At 30.5% G+C, this 27,254-nt stretch overlaps 1 protein-coding gene across 1 annotated transcript in view; it reads left to right on the forward strand.

Annotated features, from left to right (window-relative positions):
• LOC143235265 (ectonucleotide pyrophosphatase/phosphodiesterase family member 1-like) overlaps positions 1-27,254 on the forward strand; it is a 58,280-nt gene that overhangs the window by 25,062 nt on the left and 5,964 nt on the right. The window contains 11 exon segments of the mRNA XM_076473237.1: positions 6,749-6,858; positions 8,380-8,518; positions 10,313-10,421; positions 11,175-11,294; positions 11,979-12,132; positions 19,102-19,177; positions 19,937-19,982; positions 19,985-20,023; positions 20,546-20,727; positions 21,916-22,119; positions 22,696-22,834. Of these exon segments, the coding sequence (XP_076329352.1) occupies positions 6,749-6,858; positions 8,380-8,518; positions 10,313-10,421; positions 11,175-11,294; positions 11,979-12,132; positions 19,102-19,177; positions 19,937-19,982; positions 19,985-20,023; positions 20,546-20,727; positions 21,916-22,119; positions 22,696-22,834 (1,318 nt within the window).

Raw genomic sequence — 27,254 nt, forward strand, 5'->3', positions numbered from 1 at the left:
ATATCAGTGTTTTATTTTGTTTTTACAAATATTTATAACATCTGAATCTAGCAATAATCATAATTGCTTAAGTGTGAACTGTTAAGTTGCATTACTTATATTTATCTTTGTATCTCTTAGCTTGGAAAGATGCTATTATTTTTTGTTATTGTTACCAAATATTCTTAAAAACAATGTAAATGTTTTTATTATTATAAAACATGGAGACCTGGCATGGCTTTGTGGTTTAGGGCCCTAAACTGTCAGTCTGTAGGTTGCAAGTTTGTATCCTGAACATGTTCATCCTCTCAGCTAAGCTGACATTTTTACTTGACAGTTATTGCTACTTTTTGTTTGTCAAGAGTAGCCTAATAGCTGAAAATAGGAAGAGGTGACTAACTTCATTCTCTGTATTGTATTACTTCTTAATTAGGGATGGATAGCCCAGATAATCCTGGAATGATTTAACATGAAATTCAACAAACCAGCAAATGAAATAAAAAATGCTGCTCTGTGGCCATTTTGTGAAATTACTTAATCATTTAGTTTTCAAAGGAATTTCACAAAATATTTTAAGCAATTAAGAAAAGCACTTGCATAAAATTTGGGTAAACACTTAAATTGCAATAGTTAGTTTTGCTTTACTCTTACCAGAGCAATGAGTTTGATGGCATATAAAACTGAAATCCAGAGCTTGTGGTGGAACAGCTCAGATAACATAGTTCATTGTGAAGGCAAATATGATACACAAATGTAGAAATCAAAATCTTTATTTATCAAACAAACAGTCAAACAAAACTGCAAGTGTTCATCATGGATGTATAGTTTCTCTTATAAATGTAGTGTGCTCTTATTTGCAAGTTCAACTAAAAAATAAAGTTAAATGTAAAAAACAAAGTACAAAATAAACCCAAAAGCTAAAGTTAAAATAGGAAATTATTTGAATGATTGGTCTGCATTAAGGAGAAAGCTACTTCTAACTTCCTTAAAAGTTAAAATCTCCATCAGTCTACAATTAACTGAAATAAGGTTTACTAAAAGTCATTAATGTAAAAGTGAAGCAAAATGTTAGAAAAGTTACAATTATTTATTGTTCTGAAGTTAGTCTTATGGATAAATCTGGCTTTATTTATCAAACAGTAACATTAAGAAAGACACATATGAACATATTGTCTTCGCTCGCTGTGACCTGTGTCAAAGGCTATGACAGCATCTAGGCATTCTCCATTTTGCATACAGAAGACAGAACCATCCATCTAACATCACAAGTCGTCTTTTCTCTAAGAAAATATGGCTAATTTCCAATTATTTAATTTCTGACCAGTGAGCACGAGAAAGAGAATATTGAGTAGCGTATATGAGTGACTGTATCCAAACTGAACTGAAAGAAAATATGACACTTGACCTGTTACCTAAGAGGGGGTTCCTGTCACATACTTACTCATATATTTCAACACCATATTTTACCTTCTTTCACAAACTAAAACGTTCTTGATTTGTACAGCCTTTTGTTGGTACAAATTCTGCCTAGCACTAAGCATGATACTCCTATTTATTTCTGTGTACTAGCTTACAAATGATTATGCAGCAACTCTTCACCAAAAGAAGTACAATACTACTGTTATTGGAATTAGCACCTTCTGTCATCTAGCACTATCTTAATCCTTTCTCAGTTGGGCGTTTTATTGAACAAATGTATTTTTGCTCATGGTTTGATTAACTAATCCACAAGTTCCAACTTACTTGATTTTCTGCTTCAATTTCGTTGATATTTACCATTTTTGTTCTTTTTTGTGGAGAGTTATGACTTATTTTTATCTTCTTTACTCTTCCACTTTTGAGAGTTCTGCACTAATAGTTTCATGTGATCATGACTACAACTGCTGCTACTGCTGCAGTAGAATTACCTACTTGTCCAACAGGTTGGAATTGTGATTCTTGGTTCAGGAAGTGATGGTTCTGGTTCATTCAAAATTGATCATTTCCCTATTACAATCAGAAATAACTCTTGATTGTCTTCTCATGCCTCCTGCTAGTACAGCGGTATGTCTACGGATTTACAACGCTAAAATCAGGGGTTCAGTTCCCCTCGGTGGGCTCAGCAGATAGCCCAATGTGGCTTTGCTATAAGAAAACACAACACAACCATTGTTCTCTCATATCTGCTCAGTGATTTGGAAGAAATGGATTTGGATAACCTTTTTTTTTTTCCCTTTCTAAATATGACATAATACAATGTTTAATGACAACACGGGACCTGTTGATCCATCTTGACTGTTCCATCCTCTAAGCCAAACCAAAACTATTAAATAAAAAATAAAACAAATTTAAAGCCAACCCTTTTCATTCATATATCCATCAAGTTTTCTTTTAAACCCACTGAAATTTACTCTCTAAAACATCCAAAGGCAACCTATTCCATAAGCCAATAACATTATTTTAAAAATAAAATTGTCTTAGCTGAAGATGGTTTTTATCTTCCTGAAATCCATATCTGTGTCCCCTAGTTTTATAATTGTTGCTGTTAATTGTGAAAAATGTTGATGCATAAACATTAATTCCCTTTACAGTCTTAAATACTTCAAGAGAAAACAATTTTAAGGATTTGAACCCTTAAACAGTGGGAATGTTGTAGGTAGCAGCATCAGCTGATGATGACTGCCGCTTCAGGACTAATCTCTCCTCATATGACAACCATTCCATCCCAAGCACTATTTTAGTAATTCTTCTCTGAGCCATTTCCAACAATTCAATGCCTTTCCTAAGGCAAGGAGACAAAGATTGAACACAATACTCCTACATAATGAAATTATAACCTTTTTAGACTTGTATTCAATAATTCTGTAGATATAATATAAGCTCCTATTTGCCCTACCACTAGCAACAGCATATTATGTAGATGACTTAAGAGATTGATAAATTATTTCACCAAGATATTTTTCTTTCATGACACTGGTAAGGTTATTCCCATCCAAGTTACCTATAATTCAAATTATGATAACCCATGTGCAATATCTTGAATTTATTGTAATTAAAATCCATATGTAATTTATGCTTTGCTGTCACATGTCATATTGGGGAAATTGCTGAGATTTTCTTCTCCTTTTATTATTTAGGTATGTTGTGTTCTGTTATCTCCTGTGTTCCACCTTCATCTTTCTCAAAGATGTGTTTTTGGATCATTATTGAGTGATTTCTCATGCAGGCATTCATGAGAGTCACTTTGACGGAACATTTTCATTTGGAGTTGTCAGTATGTTTTGACCCCCATGTACTGTAGACGATATTTCTTTTGCTTATCATCATTCTAACTTCCCTTATTTGGGTTTACAGTATTTGGTATTGCTTCACCCTTTGTGGGGATCATAACTAGATACTTCAGTTACCTTTTTTATATATGTCTGGAATCAGACACATGCTGTCTTGGAACATTTTACTATTCATCAGGCTTCACTTCCTGTAGGCTTTTTGGGGCTGGTCATTGATGGTTCACTCTTGACAGTTATACAGTAGTCTCTTATATCACCAGGCATGGGGCACTTGGTCAACAGACCTGTGTTTTCATACCTTGGATCTTCTAAATTGAACCAACTGCCATGACATCACTTTTTTGGCAGGTTATATTCCAAAGGCCCTGTATCCAGTTATGGATCAGTTATTCCATTCAGATAAGATTTTCCCTATAGACTAATCTTTGGATCCTCACATTTTTCAGGATTGTGTACTCAAGGGAGTGCTCCAGGTTTGGATGCTTTTGCCACTCTTCTCCATATGTAACTTCCCCAGTTTTAGTCTCCTGTTCCTCATCCCCTGACAGAAGCAGTTGATGCTCTCAATCAGGATTGGACAGGTTAGTACATGTATGCATATTTTCCTATTTGATCCATCCATATGTTATTACCATACTTCTGACCTCTCCATATATTATTCTTCTGGTGGCTTCATATTGGCTGGCTCCCATGTGGTTTCTTCTGCAGCACTGGTAAATGATATAATCTCCCCTTTTTCTCTTCCCTTATCTCCAACATTCCTCTGTCAGCCCCACTCTGGCATGAGTCATCCATTCATACTTGCACTCCATCTTTACATGTGGTTTTCTTCTGGTTCCTTGCTAGATGAGTCATACTTGCATGTATTGATTCAGCCATTTTCCATCTGGTTTGCTTTTCTTCTGTGGCAGTTCCCTAACATTATTGGTTCTTGTACCACTGTTGGCCTGATTAAGGGGTTATCATCTTTCCCACCCTACTGTTTTTTATTTTACTTTCTATACAAGGCTTTTCTGTTTATTTTTTTGAAGGCTCTTGTGTGGCATTACCTGCCATGTTTTTGGTTTAACATATATGTTTGTTCTTCCAGTTGCTAGTGTTATCCATATTGTTTTGTTCATTATGCTTTTCCTGTTCTCCTTGTTCTACTTCTATTCCTGACTGACACCTCACTGTAGTTCTCTGTGCTCTTCCCTGTTCTCCATATGAAGGAACCTTTGTAATTCCTTTTCATTATATTACCTTTATTTGAAGTCCAAGTCCCTGCTGTTATTTTCATTCTGATTTGTTTGTGATTGATGTTCACTGTATTTTATTTCATAGTTCCTCTCATCTTTTTCTTGATCGTTACTTTTATGCCCACACCTTCAACTGCACGAGAAGGTAGTTCTCTTCCCTCCATTTCACACCTTTATGATTGTTCCATTCCTGCCTGCCTCCTTTGCCCAGTCAGAACTTTCTGATGGTATGTGACATGCACTGCTCTTTTCTATGGTTCCAGAGTTGATTTGTTTCTTCTATAGCATTCTTACCTCTCCAATGATGTTTTTCACTTTTCTTTGTGGTTGAATTCACCAGGCAGTTTCTTCCTTTTGTCCTGTTGATTATCATCCTTTTTTTTTATGTATATTTTTCCATCAGATCCATCACCTTACTATATCCTTGCTTGCATATTTCCATTTTCCCTTAGAGAATATATCAGTGTTATAACAGTTTCACTGTGGGTGATAAGTATTCTGTTTATTTTCTTTGTAGGGACCTGTATCACATGTTTGGTTCTTGTTCTGTTGAGAGTGTTGCTTGACCAGGTATTTTTAGTCATAAATCTGCAATGTACAAGCTGTGATCATATACTAAGTTAAATTACTCTGTTGTTGAGGCTCTTTGTACATTAGGTCTGATGTACAGTTTCAGATATCACAAGATGTAGTTGATTTAGTCTATCTGTTTTCTCTGCTTTCAAAATACAACTTCATAACATACATCCATGTCATATTATGCCCATTATTGAGATGGTATTCTGCAAGACCACTCATAGGTGTACCTTGCAGTCTTTTACTTCTTAAATGTGTTCTTTCTGGACCATACATGAGTAAAGCACCCAGGTGTTGTTGTCCATCTGTTATGATCCATGACATTTGATGCATATCTTACAATGGAGCTGATCTACAATTCCAGGTGCTGCCTTGTGTTGGATAATGCACCTGATCAATGTGACCACGTTTCTCAGTATGGGGTATCACAGTCACCCATTGCACTTTCTCCAGTGCTGTGGCCCTCTGGACTCTCCACCATATTATTTCCCTCCTTCTTCTAATGGAGTATGGGAGTCCTTTCCACTTACCAGGTCCTAGCCCCTGGGGTAGTAGACCACAGAGATTTGTCTTCTGGAGTATGCACAGTACCCCTTGGTTTAGAGTATGGTGGTAGCATTCTGTCTGTGTAGATGGCATGATGTTCTTCCTACCACAGACCTGACTTATATTTTCAGATGCTGCCAACTGTTGAATGTAGCACTCCAAGATTCATACAGTTTACTCTTCTGACTGAGGCACTGTCTTTTTATACTACCCATTAAGTGTTGGTTCCCAGTGGTCTAGTGTGTATTGGAGTTGGACCAACCACATAGCGAGATGGTAAGATTGAAAAAAACCTTCTGTGCTGTTGTTATGCAACTGGGTCATAGAAGCATGGCAGTCAATTTCAGCAGAATGCATGAATAAAGATTTCCATAAAAGAGGATGAAACAAAATTCCAAGTTTACAATGAATGTGATGAATCTGATGGTGGCAAAGATTCATGTGATGATGAAGGAGAAGCTTCATTCATTACAACATATAAACATTTCAATACATTTATAAAATTGACACATTAAAAAAATCTCAGTAAAAGTTTTCCAAAAATATTTAATATATCAATATTCATTTTCTAAGGTTAGAAACTTTCCAATAAATTTCATTCAGCATTTGTTTAAAGAAAAAACCCAAAACCTTAACCTTTCAAAATTAGGTGCACATTATGTTCAGGTAAATATGGTATTAGCATGAGCACTTTATAAACTGGAGACATTTACTATCTAAATAGGTTCTTGTTAATTTAAAATTATACTGTTTTAACATAGGTATTTAACTTTACTTTTGGTCTCTAAAATGAATTTCATAACTTGTGGTTTTATCCATGTGAATGTTACGTACATACTGCATGCTTGCAATGCAGGTCTACTTCATGTTTACACAGAGTGGTACAAGGTTTAAATATCCAAACTTAGGAGATTTTTAGTAGCAATAGTTGTGCACTACGAGAAAGATATTAATAACATTCTTGTTTGAAAGACGTATTATGTATGTGTTCCCTCAAAAATATTGCATTACAGGGTGTCAGTGAAATTCAAGTGAATGCAATTACTAGTAACTAAGTTACTGTAGAGGCTACACTAAGGTTTTATATATTAGTTTGAAGAACCTATGACTATAGGATGTTCTGTTTACTGTTTTCATTAGATCTGGGTCACTGCCGAGAAACAAGGGAAAAAGACGGCAACTTTTTTTTGGCCTGGTTCAGACGTGAAGATCAAGGGAGTGCGACCAACTTATTTTCGTGTCTACAACTAGTGGGTTTTTAATATTTTCAACATATACTTAGTTTTCAAGTATAATTTTGTTGTGACAGTATTACATCAAACTTAGTACTTTAGTGGTTGTAAAAATATGTGAGGATTTGTAAAGTTGACCAAAAATAAGTTTGACCCTGAAGAAGAAAGATCTACCTTTTGAAAACACTCAGGTTACAGGGTTTTTATCATTTTGTAAAAAAAAAGAAAGAAACTGATTGATGTCATAATTTCTTTCATAAGTCTGTTTGTGTTAATTACTGATATAAATAATTATTTACACTTCACAATGAATGTGACAAAAATAGTAAAACTTTGATAATTTGTAAGGTTATAGGAAATAAAGCAAGTATCCTTCAGTTGGAAATATTGGAAATTACTGCACAAGCTTTGAGGAAGTGGAAAATATAGATCTGGAATGGAAATTAAGCTTCATTATATAAAAGCAGCTAACACTGCTGCCAGTGACACATTTCTATAGTTTTTAACATCATTCAGCCAGAAAGATTTTTAACAAAACTGGAAAAGCTATTGTGTAAAACAGTATCTATCTCTAATATTTTTGACAAACTTACAACTTCTCTGAATATTTGAAACTTGCATATTAATAGCTTCATTTTATAGTAAAATAGAAAAGATTAATAAGTTATTCATATTTGAGGTTATTTATATGTAAATATGTAATAAAAGTTAACTTCAAGAAAGTAATTACGTTTCCTCTAACGTAGTAGTATCCATGGTTTATATTCCATAAAATCAAGCTTCCTACTTTGGGACAATGTGTACATTGTAATATTGATCATCAAATCACACTATATGATTAAAAATACCAAAGAATTGGTAGTAGTTCATGTTATAGTAGTTGCTTTATTAACACGAGATTAGGGATGGCTAGTGCAATAGCTCTTGAGTACTTTTACTTTAATATCTAAGACAATCAACTAATGAGGCTAATGTGAGCCATATAAAGTATGCTTGAACAGAAGTCACATTCTCATTAAAAATTATAATTATAATGTGGTTTGCCAATTTAAACAAAAAATAACTGAATATTACTTTTGAGTTGTTACATCACATTTTTTGAGTTGAAATTAAAGAATGAGGAATAAAGCAATTTATTTTTGCCTAAAATTTCAATTTCATTCCAATAACAATTATTTTGACTTTTTTTTAGTCTGATAATTTAAAAGAAGCAAACAGTCTTAAGGAGAAGGGTTAATTAAGAAACTGTTTAATACCTTTTAAAGCAGAAGAAGTCAATAGAAAACTCGGACCACAGATTCATATTTTGTAAATTTGTGTAAAATAAAAATTTTTATAGCTTCTGTTACTGGCATACATTGAAATCTGAAGTTTATTTATATGTTAAAAATTGTTTCAGCTAAGCTACTGTAAATAATATTGAGACATCAATGATGCCTTTCTTTAAAGAGAACATAATTATTCTTCTGTATGCATTATTTTTCTAAGGCAATACATTGTATACAAGACAATATGTAATAGAGTACATACATATTTTAGTTCTACACCCTGGGAATGTCGAGTACAGACTATCCTAGACTGGCTGGACCTTCCTGCTGACAGTCGTCCATCATTCCTTACACTATATGTCAATGAACCAGATCGAGCTGGTCATGCAGGTGGTCCTTTTTCTAAAACGGCAAGTTTACCTGAACTTGATTTATGCTGATTTTGCTTAAATCTGTTTTTTAAAGTTAAGAATATTTGTATAAAGCTTTAATGTGTTTTTGATAAAACTGTTTTTCAAATTAGCATTTTTTCTTCACTCACTCTGATATTTCTTATTTGGGTTGAAACAGTATTTTGAAACTTCAACCTGTGTGTCATGTTTGTGTGGAGATTCAGAGATATGGGATATTTTGGTTTGTTTTGATCAGTGTATTGTAGAAATATAGGAGAACTTGGTTATGCTGTAAACTTTAATCTGATTTCTCTTATTGTTTAAAACTACAATATTTTTATAATTTATAGCTGTGATATTTGTGTTTACAAAGTTCGTGGTAGTATTTTTGTAAATACTACTGTGGTATCTGAGATATTTAACTTTGAAATTGTTTTGTTTGTAAGATTTAACTTTATCAATGGTATTTGCAAGGGTAAATGTATCTTAATGCAAGTTTTATATGAAACAACATGTTTTCCTGTTTGAGGCTGTATGAAATAATGGAATATAGTATTTGCTTTTATGAAATATGTATTTTACTTCTTCTCATTTTCAAGTGTAGTAGAACAGTTTCTTTATTATAATAATTATTACAAAGAAGTACATTGTTTAAAACAATTTGTTGTCCAAAATTAAGAACGTGTAACCTAAAACAAGCTATGTAGATTAAAACTACAGTATTTGAAAGTGAAAGGGCAATAAAGAAGACAAAATAAAACTTAAAACTTATTATCACAAAAATGTATTGTATCATCATTTGAGTACCCTCTCTATTATTTTTCAATCCTGACTGAATAAATATTTTGGAAGGTACACTCTGCTATGAAATTTAGCTTAGTTGTGAATTGTATGTTTTATAAGATTGTTCTGCTTTAAGTCTTGGTAGATTTGAGCATTTTAGTGTTCATATAATGAATAAATATAATAAATAGATTAGAAGCTGTGCTGTTCTTAAAGATGCATCTTTCTGTAAGTCGTATTGTCTTACTAACTTGGTACCTAGTTCACTTTACTATATTTAATAGAACTTATAAACATAAACTGCATTTCTAGTTTGGTAACATTTACCACTTATTTTGAGCACATCAACCCTCTAGAAAACAAAACTTGCACATTGTAGAGTTTTTTTATAACATTTACCACTTGATTTGATCTTATCAATTATTTGGTTAAAATTAAATGTTTAGAAATATTTAAGTTTGCTGAAAGCTAATCTGAATATCTTAATTTTTCTCCAAACAACCAAATAAAGCTGAACACTTGCTTGCTTTACCCCTGGAAAACGTGTTCTTCTTAATTTGTTAGATTTTCACTATACTGTTAAAAGATATTTTGAATTTCTTTCTTTGTAACCTCTAATTTTATTACTTAACAATTAAAGAATATTTTCTAACTTGATTTTGAATGAAAAAATTTACCCTAGCTGGTTTAAAGGGAGAATCATCATAACACCAAATACATTAATTACCTTTTCACTCTGTCTAAATTGCACTAGTTGAGTCTTTTATTTTTAACAAAAGTAATTATTCTGGTGGTCTGGTTATAACCACTTTTTTGTTAGCTTTCATTACAAAAGTCATATTTAAAAAAGAAATAGTTTTCAGATTGTTGTTTGCTCACAAATGTTATGGACTTCCTACAGCACAGATTTAGTTTTTCTGCAAAATTTTATTAATATGTCTATGAGAGAGAACAAAACAGTATGAAATTTTATTTTTAGAATTGAAAAGTAACTTTTTGAAAATTGATCATAGTATATGATGAACTCAGGTTGATAGTGCATTGAAAAGAGTGGATACCATGATTGGTCAGTTGATGAAAGGGCTGCAGGATCGAGGTCTACTGAACTGCATCAATATTCTTCTTCTTTCTGATCACGGTGAGGTTGAAATTAAATAATTTGTTTAAGAAGACCAGTTTACAAAAAATTATTTTATTGATTTTGGCTTCCTTAAATGCAATTAATAAAACTTAATCTGTAACTTTAACAATTTTTCAATTGTATTGGTAAGAAAAATTAGTTCTACTATTGGTAACATAAGCAAATTATAGTTTTTTACCTTTAATATGGTTATGTTGCTTCCTTTGATATACAGTTGTGTGCTGAAGGATTGAGCATGTAATCTCAATAGAAAACAAACAACGAACACTTGATGTTGATGGGTGTACTGTATGTTAGTATCAACTCCATCTTCTCTTTGGCTCACATACTTCTGTTTTACATTTGTGATTATATTTGTCTCAAAGTTTTCACATTCTGAGACACAGTTATATCATCATTGGTGTCTGTTTACTGCAGCGATTCAAATTCACATTTTTATTCTATAAAAATGAAAGTGTGACTTTCTCTTTGTGAGTTCAAACCACCAAATTGTATTGATGATTTCATTTATAAGTTTAATATTGTAACTGAAACTAATAGGTAGGCATGAGCAAGTGGTTAAACTAACTAATAATCAAAGGCATACAAATATCATCTTTCTTTAGTTTGTAATATTAATCTACAACTAATAATTGTGGACTTGAACAAATGATATTCATTCAAAATCGGGCTTAATATCCTGTCAAGAGTAAATAAGTCTTGCACTGCACATTAATACAATAAATTCTTTATCATTGATCTTTGTTATAGGAATGGCTGAAACTAGTTGTGATCGTGTCATTGTTCTTGACCAGCATTTTGATATTTCTGAAGTACATGTGGCAACAGGTGCCGTTGGACGTATAAATCCAAGAGATAAAGACAATGAAAGTAAGCAGATGATGTCTAAGCTTGTCTTAAGATTTAAATTTAATCAAAATTGATTTTAATACTCAAATATCACAGAATCTATTTTCTTACAATCACATGTAAAAGGTATTTATAATAATAAATCCTTCCAAAATGTATTTATATATTTAAAGAGTAAATACAAGCTTATTTTGTTTTTAAATATCTAGTGCCGAAAGATTATAAGTATTTTGTAGTTCATACTTTGATGTAAAAAATCTATTAATTTTCACTCAGTAATCATGTGTTAATTTTTTCACATTTTTGATAATTTTATTATTCTATAACTCTGCTTTACACTTTGTTTTCAACCTCTTTTATTATTTTTGTTTTGAATATTTGCAAAATGCTACAAAAGGGATTACATGCCCTAGCTGTCCCTATTTTTAACTGATAAGACTAGAATGCAGATAGCTAGTCAATAATGCCTACCTCAACTTTGACTTTCACTTTTATGATGCATTATGGAACCAAAATTCATTTGTGTGATTTTTATATTGTATTTTGTTCTTTTATTCTGTGATCATAATTAGATTTTTAGTGTTCAGTAAAGTTCAAAAAATGTATTTTGTGTTAGATTTTTATTGGCAAATGATGTTTTATAATCTTTAATTCTGTGATCATATTTAAAATTTTTGTACCTACATAAAGTTTTTCATTTTAAAGCTGCTGTTCAAGAAATAATTGATATTTTGAAGTGTAAGGAACAACATGCTCTTGTTTATCATAAAAATGATCTCCCCATTCGCTATCATTATGCCAATAGTCCACGAATTGAACCTGTAATCATGGATGTGGATTCTGGATGGTTTGTTTTGAAGTAAGTTTTTTTTGTGTAATTATGAAAAAGTGTTGAGATCCTGCTATACGATGAATATGTGTTTGCATTGTTATATTTTATTTTAGTAATTGCATTGCATTTACAATTTGTTACATTGTGTGTAGATAGGTGTTTTCATATTTGTTAAGAAACCTGATGAAAATATTGCATACAGACTTTTTATGCATTTTGTGATCAGTAATCTTTGTTCAATGATGACAGATTATTTTTAAAGTATGCTGTAAATGTTATATTTGCTCAGTAAGTTGCTGCACTCAATTCTGTATTGGTGTTTTCAGTTCAGCAGTTTGTCATTGCGTTATGATATATGTGGTAATAAAGTAGATGTATAATTTCATTGTTGCAGGCTTGGAGTAAAATAGAAGATGTCTTGCAATGGTATCATGCGTCATTGAGCCTTCTAGTGTTATTTTAATGTAATTTTCACTTATTTTGGACTGAGGTAGCATTGATAAACTGCTGCAAGCTAACTAGTATTTAGTAGAAACATTGTAGTACCATAGTATTTAACATTTTGAGCTTTACTTAGATGCTCATTCAGCATAACAAGAATGATAAATAGTGAGTGTAAGTTGACCTTTTAACCTTTTTCTACCAGTGCCATTTTTAAATCTGTTCTGCATGTGGAACTGAATTGCATCCAAAATTTAATTAAACCACTTTACACTAAATGTGTTAATGAAATTGACATTGTAACATATGTTATAATTTGAAGTTTTTTTGTTATCTGAGTGGTAATTGCTTTGTTTCAAAGAAAGAGATAATAAACATCAGTTTTTATGTTATGTACTATGAAAATCTTGATTTTAACGGCAGGTTACTCTTAGTTACGTAAGCTGGCAATGTGCAAGTCCTTAGTGAAAGAAGTTTTTCTGTGGGAGCTATCATATTATAATAGTAATAAAGCCCCATTGGCACCAGTTGATGTTTTGGCGTAAATAATAAAAAATGAAGATTTAGAAAGGAAAATTAAAAATAAATGAAACATGATAGTGGCATTAGGTCCTTAAAATTTGAGGACATGGTAGTAGAAAGGATAAAGAACCTGTCAATACATGAACAAAAGATCTCATGTATAAATCATCACTTTCTTAACAATGAAAATCTTGAAAAAAATCTCTGAATATTCAAAACTTTCATATCACTAGCTGAATTTTCCAGAGATAAAGGAAAAATTAATAAATTCTTGATATTTATTTTGTATTTTGTAAATTTGTGTAAAATAAACATTTTCGTAGCTTCTGTTACTGACAGACAAAAAAACCTAAAGTTTATTAATATTTTAAAAATTGTTTTTATTGAGCTACTCTAAGTAATTTTCAGACATTAATGATGCCTTACTTTTAAGTGGGATTCACACTTCCCCTCCGTTCTTCCCACTTGATCTGATGTTTCCATTTTCTGTTAAAACTTTTGGAATCTTCTGGTGTGGGGCATTGCTTTTTATTTATTTACAATTCATTTCTAATAGGGACTTTTTATCCAGCAATCTGTTTTTTGGGGTTCATGTACATTCAGTATCACATTTGGCCTCTGCTTTGTTACATTAATTTGTTTTTAGTTGTTATTTTGATTCATTCTGAGATATTGTCATCTCTATTTTTTCCATGTCCTTTTCCTATTCTTACCTATCCTATTTACCTACAGACTTTCTTTATTCATCTTGTATGCTCAATGCTGATTGTAGTACTGGATCAAGTGGTCCCACTTCAGTCATCTTGTTTTTAAATATAGTCTTTAATCACATTTGTATAGGGTATTTCTGCATGTTTGGAAACATCTGTAGTACTAATTCATAATTTCTACTTCGTGAGATACTGTCTTATGTGGTTCTATCAGTTTCATTTCTTGCCCTTAGGACTTGTTTTGGTTCCATAGGTCTTGTATAATGGTCTACATTTTGCTCACTTCCCACATTTTAAGGAACTTTACTCACACCATTCACTGAAAATCTAGCTTTGGTCATCTTCTTCCAAATAGGGGTAATCTTTACGTGCTCGTATATTTCTTCCACAATCAGCTAAGATAGTTTTATTTTCCAGTTTGGTATATTTTTCCTCTTTCATATCTCACATTCTAGTCATTTTAAGATTGGTCCTGATAGAGGTGTGTTTAAAAAATACCTTCCATTCTCCTCTTCGAATGCAGTTGATGGAGTTGTCCATTATCTAAGTCATTCATTTGATTTTTCTCTTACTTTTCATCCATTCCTCACCATCTGTGTACATTAATAGGTTATCATATTCCCTACATGTTGGTATATCAAAATTTTAATGAAGGACATTTTATAGAAGATAACTACATATAGACATAACATATTGTTTTCATGGATTACTAGAATAAGTTTAATAATAGGAAAAAAAAAATGAACATGTTTTATGCATGTATTGTTCCTATGATATAATTGATTTTTAGAAATTGCATTTTTAACCAGATCCAGTATAAACGTGTTGCACTAACCTGAATATGCTGTTCTCATTGTTAAAACACAGTGTTTAACCACAGATAGTATAAACCTTCATGTTAAGCTGAACATGCTGTTCTAGTTGTTAAGGCATACAAAGAGTGTTTAACTAGGGACATCATAAACCTTCACACTAACCTGAATATGCTCTTCCAGTCATTAAAACATACAGTGTTTAACCATGGACACATAAACTTTTGCACTAAACTAAATGTAGTGTTCCAGTTAAAATATATAAACAGTTTTTAACCAAAGACATTATAAATCTTCACATTAAGCAGAATATAGTGGAGAGGTAATAATACAAAAAAGCTGAAGAGCAATGCTGCTCTGTGCCTTGTGCTACTAAATGTCACCTCAGTGAATAGCATATAGAGGAGCAAGATTTCTAAGCCTTTAGCTGTAGATATATGCAGTTTTTCAAAAATTGTAAGCATGAAATAAAGGAAATATTATATCCATCAAAGCAAAAACATTTGTTTAAAATCTTTGAGGAGACATGACTTTGTTTTCTTTCTCTGATGAACACCTCTTGTGTTTGACTGGGGTAGTTTAATCTTTTATCTAAAGCTGAATGTATTGTTTCAGCTGTTAAAATGTTTTTAAATTTTTAGCTGTTAAAGTTCATATCAAATAGTGTTTAAACAGATATAATCTCTCATACTAAACAGAATATGTTGTTTTAGCTAGTAAAACATACACTGAACATGATAAAAGTATTAAAATTCAAATATGCTCTGCTGTAGAGGTTAAGGGCTTTACACTCAAAGTACATTACTAAAATACATTGGTTCCTAGCAACATATAGACCCAAGTAATGCAAGGGGTTGACCCTTTCAACTTATTGCATTTCAGGCCTTTTTCTTGTTAAAAACAGTTTTTAGCTGGTGACTTTCAAACAATTCAAGAATAATTTCATTTTTGGGTTCAGGCTGAGATAGAACAGTCATTAGAAAATGTTATTGTTATGACAGTTAGTTAAAACTAGTATATTCTATTAAACAAAAACAAGCCCAAATAAAAATCAGAAATGTCACACAAATCAAAAGGATTCTCAGGGTACAGGTTATAATGCGTAATATAAAATGTACCTACCCTAGATTTTGGAGGTGACTGTGGAACTAGGACCAACATTGTGATCTGGATACAGCATATTAACCTCTGTTTGCTAGTCTTACATGAAACTCATAAAAGTAAATAATAATACAATAATCCAAACAAATAGAAATTGGGAGAGTGAGTTGCGGGTGCTCAAACTCGCAAAGTTTCATATCTACATCACCTTCACTGCCATCAGACAGATGTGGGAAGGTGACTGCTCTCTAAAGTAAAGAAAAAGAATAGAAAAAAAATCTTAAAATGAAGCACTACCACATGGGGGTAAGTAAGATAAACTTATCTCCTAAAGTTAGCATTCCACTTTTTTGGCATGTTCAACACAGTTCTTCCTTTTGGTTTTGTTTCACTTGACTGTTGTATATTAATCTTGTATATATAAACCACTCTGTTTCACTCCCTTTGTTGGTAATGTTCAGATTTGCTCAGTTGAGATTTTTAGTTCAAATCCCAATCAAGTGGGGATATTTTTTTTGTTTTGGTTATTAAATCTAAATATATTGCAATATTAGGAAAAAATACAGTTACATGATGGTTTGCACTGAGGACTTAAATTGTTTGTGAACTTTTGATCACAAATATTGGGGTCATAGTTGTTATCTGCCATCTTGAAGTCTTATGCTCCACCTCCAGTCTGTTTAGAGATTTTATGTTGTTCTTTTTATTATAATTGTTATATTTATTTATTATTATACTTACACCACCACCTTTGAGTATTCAGTAAAATATAAATACAATTATGGATTAAATAATGAATAATATCCAGTCGCTATATATGTCAAAAATAATTTGAATAATTTTTTTCAATAAAATAGGTGATGCCACAATACAATACTGATGTTTTTCACATTCAGTGAGAGATTTTTAAAAATTTAGTCAAAATGTTTATAAGTACTTTTTTTTATGTGTGTGTTTGTGTGTGAAAAGTCATACCTTCACACATTTACCATCAAATTCTTAATAAATAGTTGGGTCATGTATTTTAACATAACATTATTTCTTGGAGAACCACTGTTTTTGTATGGTTCAACTTGTGAGGCTTTTATCATGAAGCACATTTGAACATAATGTAAACTTTACATATATCAAAATTTTAATGAAGGACATCTTACAGAAGATAACTAAATATAGACATAAAATATGTTTTCATGGATTACTAGAATAAGTTAAGTAATAGGAAAAAAAGATGAACATGTTTTATACGTATTGTTCCTGTAGTATAATTAATTTTTGTAAATTACATTCATAATCCATTTGTTTAGATTTAGTTGTTAGAAGAAAAATTAATCATCATTTACTATAATATGGCAGGCATCCATCTAATGTAGTAGTAAAAACAATATCTTGTTTAGATAGTGATTTATGTCCATACTTGTGTTAATTTGACACTAATGATTAGTATTTTACAAAACTGTACTGCCACAATTATTTTATGCAAAATTTCATGTATAAATTGTTAAGTACAATTATCAAATTCTTTTTATTAAAATATATTGCACTCAAACTATACATTAGATGTGTGTCTATTTTCTTTTGAAAATGAGGTTAAAGTAAGAAGAGAAAAATCTATTATTGTAGTTACTCTGAACACAATTAGTTTATGAAGTATACTTTCTTCATGTTTGTAGCTGAAGTTATGAACTGTGGGATATCAGTACTTTTACTCTTATAGTTTTTCATGATTATTCCTTGAAAGTTCAAACCCCTTGCTTCTAATTTTCCATTTTTAATGATGACAAGCTATACTGTTGTGTATCTTAGTTTTGCAAAAACAATCTTTATAAAACTAGTTGTAAAATGAAAAATATTTTGACTCAAAAACAGATTTTGAGCTATTTTTTATAAGTGAACACATATTACATGACTCTTATTGGAATGTTTAGACAGAAATCTAAAATTATAAAATTGCTGATAGGATAAAGAAAATGGGCATTTCAAAATTTTACCAGTTCCATTTCTACTAGAAACACTTTTTTTGAAAATAAATAACAATATCTCTGTATTAAAATCTTCATTAATTATTGCCTACTATTTATTATTTAAATAAAAACAAATTAATATGATGACAGTACAATAGAATAAGTTTCATAAACGTAATCATCATATATCAAATAGTTAGTTATTTGAGTTTGTTAGCTCATACCTGATTATCTCGCATATTTATGCAGTAACCAATAATTTTTAGACCTTTTCTACATTTCCTAAGGACAATAATCTCTTTTTAAGGAAGAATCATCACTGTACAGACAGTATTATGACATTAATATTATTTTGCCTCCTTATTATTAGTTTTTATTTTTTTAGATGTAAGATCAATAAAACTCTTTAAAAAAAAAAAACAGTTCCTGATGACTGACATGCATGTTAGTGTCCTTTAGAACAGATAAAATTATTTAGAACTATTATTGTTTTAAGTTCTGATAAATGTGGGTATGTTATTTTACAAGAAACAAAAAAGGCTGAAAATCTTTTCAGCCTTTAAATACAAAGGTTTGTATTGACACAAAGTTTCCACTTCATTGAGAAGTTTTTGTTAAGTTGAATTACAGCAGTTAACTTAAACAAATACATTTAAAAATAGTGGAAGGCAGCTGTGTTGGAAATTTGTAAGACATACGACATTGTTAATGTGTGCAACAATATGAGATCGGTCTCAGTAATTATGTGTGAATGAATGTTGTTTTGCTGACTCAGTGATGTGTTATGATGTATGTTCAGCAACCAGTCATGTACATGTTGAATTATTGTTTTATTAATAAGTTAAAACAATAGGTTCAATAAATATTTTTTTTAGTTACACACTTTTAGCCAGAGCATGGGTTGTGGTAGAAAGATGCAAAGCTTTATCTCTTGTTATTAAGTTGAAGTTTGGAAATACTTAGTATACATAGGTGAGAGTAAATAATGAAGAATTTGTTTATACTTGTTTTCTCAGTAACAATAGGATTTCTATTTAACAACTAGTTTCACAGATTTTTTTATTTTTGCTTGAATAAATGTTTTTTCAATAGTTTAAGTATGCTAGAAAAGCACCACTGAATTCAACATGCCTGAATATCAACATTTACACTGATTGGTTGTTATAGAACACCCATAAGATATTTACCATGCATGATACAAAGTATGCTAAAAAAGAAGGAATTTGACATTTTGTTTTATTCAGATTTCATTATGTGTGCATTGTATGAATGATGTATTTATTTTGTAGCATGGCTGAAAATGCAGATATCATTGGTTATTTTTAATATATTATTGATATTTATGTAATCAAAATAAAAATTAATCTTTCCAAGCCTATTGTAGCTACAAATGGTGAACAAAACATTACAAAGGTACTACTGTAATTGTTGTGGCTGCCTTCCTTCCAGGTATCCTGTTAGAGGCAGTGAACAGTATTGTAATGGGGGTACCCATGGTTATGACAACATGGCTTCAAGTATGAATGTAAGATTTTTATGACTTCATTTAACATATTTTACTCGTTTTTATCAACCTTTTGTTAATTGTTTTTTCTTTATTCAGTTATAAAATATTTTAAGGTGTTTTTTATGGTTTTTTTAGAGAGAGGAAAGTTGAATATTTGTGGCCACTAAAACTTAAGAAATATTTGTATGAAAAACTGTCTAATATTTCTTTGTTAATTTTTTAAACATGGTGAAGTTATTTTAATTCTTCAAAGTAATTGAAGAGTTAGTAAAGACTCTGATTTATTTTACTTGTTATTAATATAACTATAAACTATGGAAATTAAAAAACAATCATACAACTTGCTGTAGTGTAATATTTTGAAAACTTATAGACAGTAGTAGTTTGAAACTTAGATTAATAAGTGTAGTCAAAGCATGATATTAAATAAAAAATTTATTAAAAACACTAGTAAAAAGAATGGTGCATGCATGCAGCCAATTCTTTGATCAGATGTTTTCACCGAGGCCTTACCAAGTAATATTTCACATGGTATCTGTCATAAAGTAGTAGTTTTTCAGCAATGGGGGAAAAAATAAACTGTTGTGCAGTTTTCAGTAGGCACAATTTAGCTGGAGTGCAGTTTCACTCAAATACTTTTAAATTAATAATAGGATAACTATTTATTAATGTTATCAACTTCTGTTTATAAAATATTTGTTTAAAGTTTCATCTGATCTTTGGTTTACATATTAATTAATAGTACTAATTCATATTAGTTTTTCTTCTTTTTTTCAGGCTTTGTTCATTGCACATGGACCAGCATTTAATCCAAATGCTAGTGCACACCATTCATCAATCTGGAAGTTTATGAACTTATGGCTGGTAAACTGTTTCTGTGTTTATGTTATTTCTATATCACTTAGATGGAACACATATGTATTTTTACAACATTTAGAGATAGAAATATAATTACTTATTGTTAAATAAAGTGAAAAATAGAGATGTACAAGTAGAATTTATCGTTCTTTTTAAAAAAGTTAAGGCCAGCATCTCCAGTTAAACCCAGTCAATTAAAATGTGAAAACAAATTTTATCATTTATTTATTTACAAAAAAAAAAGGTGAAGTACGTTTTGTTATGATTAAGTGAAAATTTATAAAATTCCAACAAATTGTTTTTAACATTTTTATTTACAAGTCTATCTGGAATACAAAGTAAAGAGGTTTGGAATTTCAAGTAGAAAATGTGCTTATTCTGCTATAAGACTGGAAATCTTATTTTAGAATATGTGACTGCATAAGTGGTTAACTTTTATTTAATTTTTATAGTTTTTACATTTTTTTTAAGTTTATTGTGATTCATTGAATTTACTTTAAAATTTGTTTTGCACATGTTACCTTCTAGAACTCATTAATATAACAGCTGCCCCAAACAATGGCACAAAGGGAAGTTTACACTACATGTTGCAAAATCCTCAACCCCTTCCTAACTTTAACAATTCCAATGAGATAGAAGTTTGTGAAGCAAACTTTGATGAAGAAGAAGGGATAAAGAAAAGGCTAGCTGCTAACTGTTCCTGTACTCGGGTAAAATAGATTCTCTCAAACGTTTTTTCCTCTAGTTAGTTCAGTTTCCTTGTCATTATTATTTTAATTTAATAGCAAAAGCAGTTTATTCTAGTTTTAATCATAAAAAATGGGATTTATGTGGGATTTGATGAAGTTTGAGAACAATTATCATTTCCTTTATTCCTTTCAAATTCTTATGTTTTAATGCAACAACCAACCACAGTTCTTAGCCTTAAGAACAGCCACAAGAAATAACTTTCATGCTGAACAACTGAAAATAATTAAAATGCTATCATTATTTAAATCAGTTAGGTACCTAATTTGTACTTCAAGTGATTTTTGGTAGCCTGTTAGTGGACATAATGCTCTTGATTCCTCAGCTGCTTGTAGCTTGTACTCATTGAGCCAATACTGGGCAACCATCAGCTAGAATATTACTTACTCCAACTAAATTAATCAGTAGTATGTAAACAGTCTCAGCTAAAATGCTGAAATCGTACTTACTAACGTGTATAATGTAGTTTAATCTGAGTGTAAACTTACATGTTTGGAAGCTATTTTCTGTTTAAGTTTATACAACTACACATTGTAATGAAAAATGGCTTAATGTGATGCAGTGCGGTGTGTTGCATTTTGTACACTCAGAACAGTGAAAAAACATCAAAGCATTGAATTTAAAGCATTTGCAAATGTAACTAAAATGCAAAACCTGTGTATAGGTTATCTGCAAACAAACTGCAAAACATTTTTAGCTGGTTGGTGCTGCTAGCTACTAATGTAAATTGAAGATATAACTTATGTTTTTTAGGTGCTGAAGTATGTGAGGTCTGAACACTTGAGAAGAACTCAGTGTTCTGAAGTTATTAAAATATTAGTTAATTCTGACTGTTATACTGTTAATTAATTTATATATGATTGTTTGACAAATTTTTATTAAAGGAATAAAAGTTCAAATAAAATCAGCTTGTCTTCTAAAGAACATAAACAATAGATGGTGAATTTCTGTTACCCTAGTGATTGTTATTTACTTGCCAAATCTTTGAAATCACTGCTAATTAGTGAAAGCATCTTAAGGTTCTGATCTTTTTTAATCAGATGTTGTTATTGCCATGTTTCACTGGTTCATTAAAAAAAAGTGAGTATGATACCTAATTTTATACACTCTTTAAAACTAAACTTTTAAATAACGCATCTTGATTTACACAGAATCTGGAAGGTAACATGAGTAAATTTTTCCACCTGACAAAAACAGAGGTTTCCCACAGTACCTCACTGCACACACCCTGGGGACATCCATACAGTCATGTGGATAAGATGTGTGTTTGTAACCTTATTAATAAAGACTATGTAACACAGTTTCATCACTTGTGGAGACTTCCAGCATGGGTGTCATTTACATTAAAGAATAATGTAAGTTATTTTTTAACTAAAATATTTTTTAAAGTGTACCACACAATAGAATAATACTTTTTTTGGATGCTCTTTTCCGTAATATCTTAATTTGTGTAATTGCTGTTTTACTGTCAACACATAAGTTAGTGAACAAATCTAAGGTTAACAGAATTCTAGTTTTTTAACAACATTTGTAACAAAAATACATTTGTAGAGTAAAAATTTTAAATGTTTAAAGTATTTTATTATTACTTAGTTACTATAATAACAAAAATGTTTCAATTATACTCTTAAATAGTGGGTTGACTAATTGCATGCTGACCAGTAGTTAAAGTTTCAAGTCTCATAATTTACTTCTTACTGAATTCTGTATTATCTGACATTGTTTATTATAAAGATGATTTTAGAAGAAATTGTTTATGTCTTTAAACCTTAATAAAAATATTAATTAAAGTGTTAACATTATAGGTTTGTTAGAATTGAATAACATTTATCATCATTGCCTCTTTATTTTAGAGCATTATATTTTTAATTATGGTTTCATATTTTTTACGTTTAAATTAATACTTATTGATCAATTAAAATGACTTTTAGACCAACAACAGTAACCAGAACTTGAACAAAGCATCAGTTCCTTGTTGGCATGTTGACTTACGAATGCCACTAGATGGCTCTCCACAATGTTTCAGCTTCCAAGACTCAGAAACGAAATCAACACCTTTGTTTCCATCAGGTTGAACAGTTTTTATATATTTCAAATTTCGTTAAAGATTTGCTGAAGCAAATATTACCTTCATTATGAAATGTCTATAAACATGAGATACTTGTTGATATATACTAAAATACTTCTTCTCTTGTTTATAATATATTTTAGAGTTCCAGTTTATAAAGTAAATTTGAAGTTTTGAAAAATGATTGGTTTTAGCAAAACTAGTTTTTTAGAACCCTCAATATTACAATCAGGCTATGTTTTCATGCTTTTTATAAAAAAAAGTTAGAGCTTTGTTTCAGCCTGGTTATTGGTCAGAATTTTTCAAAGTGAACTTCATAAAGTTTCCATTATAAAATACCCATTCATTGAACTAGAAAGCTTCAACTACCTTGTGTTCAATACTGAATAAAATTTGTCTTAATATCACACTAATGATTTTATAAAACTACCTACTTGAAATCACTACAAACTATATAACTGTGTTTGTATAGAAAATGCTATTGCTTTTAAAACATGAATACTTTATTTTAGTTTCACCTGTGGTAAAATGTTTTTGGTAATTATAGTCTTTGAGAATAAAATACAAAATTATAGGAGCAATTTGTGGTTGCATCAAAAAATTCAGTGTTGTTACTTTATACTGTGTTGCAGTAACAAAGATTTTTTCTGGCTAGAGATTCTAACAACATTTCCTTAGTAATGTGAAACAACAAACTGCATTAGCAGAGTTTGTCTTCATAGACCATGTAAATATGGCAAGAACATTGATGGTGTTTAACAGTTTCTTCAAACATTTGTCTGAAGAAAGTGTGAACATAATGTCAAGGGTTTAAGAACCTACTTAATTGCAAAACAAAAACATTCATCTTAAATTATTAAATTAGAGGTTTAGGGACTAGACAGTTTAACCCTTTCATGACGGACTCTATATGAAAGACACTAGTTCATGTACATGTTTAAACGCATGAAGTAATTATGCTACAACTTTAATGCAGTATGTATCTTCATAAAATTTGGTAGACATTTAGTAAATACTACAGTTCATTTGTATAAGAAAAATCAGGTTTTTTAATGAAGTATTTTTTTCTGAATATTTGTTTATGAATATATCAAGTTTGTTTCATTACTAGTCTGAGTAAGAAGTGTTTTTCATGTTATGATTTAAAAACTATTCTTCATCTCAAATATCATTTGTGTAATGTGTGAAACTACTTAAATACATTTCAAATGTTTTGTTCATTAAAATGTTGTATTTTATGTGTTATTTTATCTACTTTTAACTCGGTTTTGACCAACCTCATAACTATCATGAAGAATTAGGAAATAAGTATAAATTATGCTTTTTTTTGTTCTAGAATGATTACAGATTATCACATGAAGACAAAAATGTTTAGTCTAAATTGTTTATATTTCATAACATTGTACTTTTGTATGCATTTATTATTGTTTTTTTTTGCATTGTTCTTTTATAAGTGTTTGGCTAACATAGAAGATTCAATGACCTGTCTTAGCTGTGTTTAAGTGGACTAGTATTTGTACAAACAGTCACATTTAAGTTTTAGTACAATATATATATATGTGTGTGTGTGTGTGTATAATATTACTATTTAAATTAGTTCTTCAATTTCAGTTATTTTCTTAAAACATAGAAAAATAAATAAAGAATTATATAAAAATAATTATATTTTATAGTTACAAACTTTGAACATTTTGGCTGCTAACCCAGGATGTTAAGTCTTGTCAAACTTTACATATGGAGGATGTGAAATGAAACTTATATATATATACATTTTGAAATAACCAAAAACCATAAAATATTTTGTCAATACTGTAGAATTTCACTTTAATTTGTCAAGTTTAGTAACTATGCTATATTTGGGTCTGAACAAAAATGAAATTTTGACCATACTAAAGACTTATTTTTACCATTTTAACTCTGCCATGAAAATAATGAATTTACCATGTAAATACTTTGCAACCACGTGGGGGACATTTTGAGCTTTCTATTGGTTATTCACATATTTTAGACAATTAACTTCTGTGCTGTTATAATGAAGAAAATAAACAGCTGGTTTTCTGTTATGTGTAATATGGAATTAATTCATGATGGCAAATTAATAGTTAGTGTTAATACCTATACCAGCCATCTGGAGATACATTAATATGGAATTAATTCATGATGGCAAATTAATAGTTAGTGTTAATACCTATACCAGCCGTCTGGAGATACATTAATATGGAATTAACTTGTCTACTGATGTAAGTGTACATAAGCAAGTATTTTCAAAAATGGAAAAAGGTGGTTAGGCCACTGTGTTTGATTTACTACGCTTAATAATATTTCAGCAAACAGAAGAGGTAGGAGGTTCTTATATTAGATTCTAGCTTGTCAGTATCATTAGTTTGAGTTTTTAATTTGTTAGAAATTATAGAAATATACACTTTGTATTTGGACATCACAAACATCTAATTTGAACCAATGTTGCATTCAACATGCTCAGAAGCTTATATTTAGATTTATTTTTTAATATTTACTTTTAAATTAAGAAGTTGACTAATAGATCTTGGTAAAATTTGAATTATAGTTTACAATTTGATACAAACTTTATTGACAAACATTCGTAAACAGTAGTTCAATAAAATTTTGAGTCAACAAACGTCATATGACATGGCCTCTGACCCGTACCTATAGAGTTAATTAATGTGAGAGATTGGTATAACCCGTATCATGATGTGATGAAGAGGATGAACAGCTGACTTCCTCTTATGATGTATAATGTGGAATTAACTTATCTACTGATGTAATGAACAAAGTAAACAGTTAATTTTTCCCTTTTTCTTCCTGGTCATGAGATGAGGATGGTAGGGTTCCTCCTCCAATATGCAATCATCTCCTATTAATTTGACATTACGTGAGCATTTACAAACAAATTGTGCTGGTTTTCTGCAGCCAGTGATTGTCCAGTTGATTCAACATGTGCTTTTTACACTCTATACTGTTTGTCACGAATTCTGTCTTCCTTCTACGGCTGATGTTAGTTCAGATATTTTCTTGAAGTTTCTTATCTAGTTCTACTGATGTTAATTTCTGTTTATCTTCAAACCTTTTGTCTTGTAGTATTTATGTATAGCTAAGCCCTGAACCCAATTATTTACTTGTCTCCATATTTATTGTCTAGCAGTAGCATGTATTCCTAAGTTTTGAAGTTAGTTTAATTCAAATGTCACATTGTGTTATCTAGCAGTATTTATCTCTTGGTAAGTCATAAAGCTAGTTACATGGTTTGATCAACATGCCACTGTTTGTTAGTATTCAGTTTGTTTGCTTAGCAGTATTTATGACTAGCTGATCCCTGAAGCCGATTACATAGATTGATCAATATGCCATTACTTGTTTGTCTTCCAGATTTGTTATCGAGTAGTATTTATATCTTGATAAGTTCTAAAACCAGTTAAATAATTTGAATATCTCACTATTGTTTTGTCTGATTTATTGTTTAGTAGTACTTATAAGTCTAAGCTCTGAAGCTGGTTACACATTATTACAAGTCTCTAATTATCTTTCTCAAGATTTGTTGTTCATCCATATTTATATATAGCTACATCTTGAAGCTGGTTACATAGTTTGATTTGATATGTCATTACTTGTTTGTCTCAGACTGTTTTGTCTAACAGCATTTATGTCTAGCAGAATCCTAAAGTTGGTTAAATACTATCTGGCAAAACTTCAGTCAAAGGAATGAGCTTGGAGAAATCAGCAGAGAAATAATATATATATATATAACTAAGTCCTGGAATAGTTTACATTGTTTGACATGTCACTACTTGTATGTATGTTCAGCTAAATCCTAAAACTAGTTAAATAGTTTGCTTCACACGTTACTGCTCGTTTATCTCCAGGTCAACATTTCACAAGTTATTTGACTCCAGGTTTGTTATCTGACGATATTTATATCTAGGTAAGCCCTAACTCTGGATAAGTTATTAGATCAACATGTCACTATTTGTTTCTATGTTTGTGAATTTGCTAAGTCCTAAATCTGGTTGCATACTTTTACCAAAAATTACTATTTGTTTATCTCCAGATTTGTTATTTAACAGTATTGTCTTCCTAACTCCTAAGGCTAATAATTGAATAGTTTGGTTGACGTGTCACTACTACTTTGTCTTCAGAATTTTTGTATAGTAAAAGTTGTGTATAGCTAAGTCCTTAAGCTGTTACATAGTTTGGGATGTCACCACTTGTTTCTTAAAAGTTTGTTGTTTAACTGTATTTATATACAACTAATTCCTGAAACAGGTTGCATTGTTTGACATATCACTAGTTTATCTCCATATTTGTTGTCTAATTATCCTCAGAAGCTAGTTACATAGTTTGACATGTTAGTACTTATTTATTACCCTATTTGTTGCATATCAGTATTTATGTCTAGCTAAATTC

This window comes from Tachypleus tridentatus, chromosome 12 (genome assembly GCF_004210375.1).
Source record: "Tachypleus tridentatus isolate NWPU-2018 chromosome 12, ASM421037v1, whole genome shotgun sequence".
NCBI classification, from domain to species: domain Eukaryota; kingdom Metazoa; phylum Arthropoda; class Merostomata; order Xiphosura; family Limulidae; genus Tachypleus; species Tachypleus tridentatus.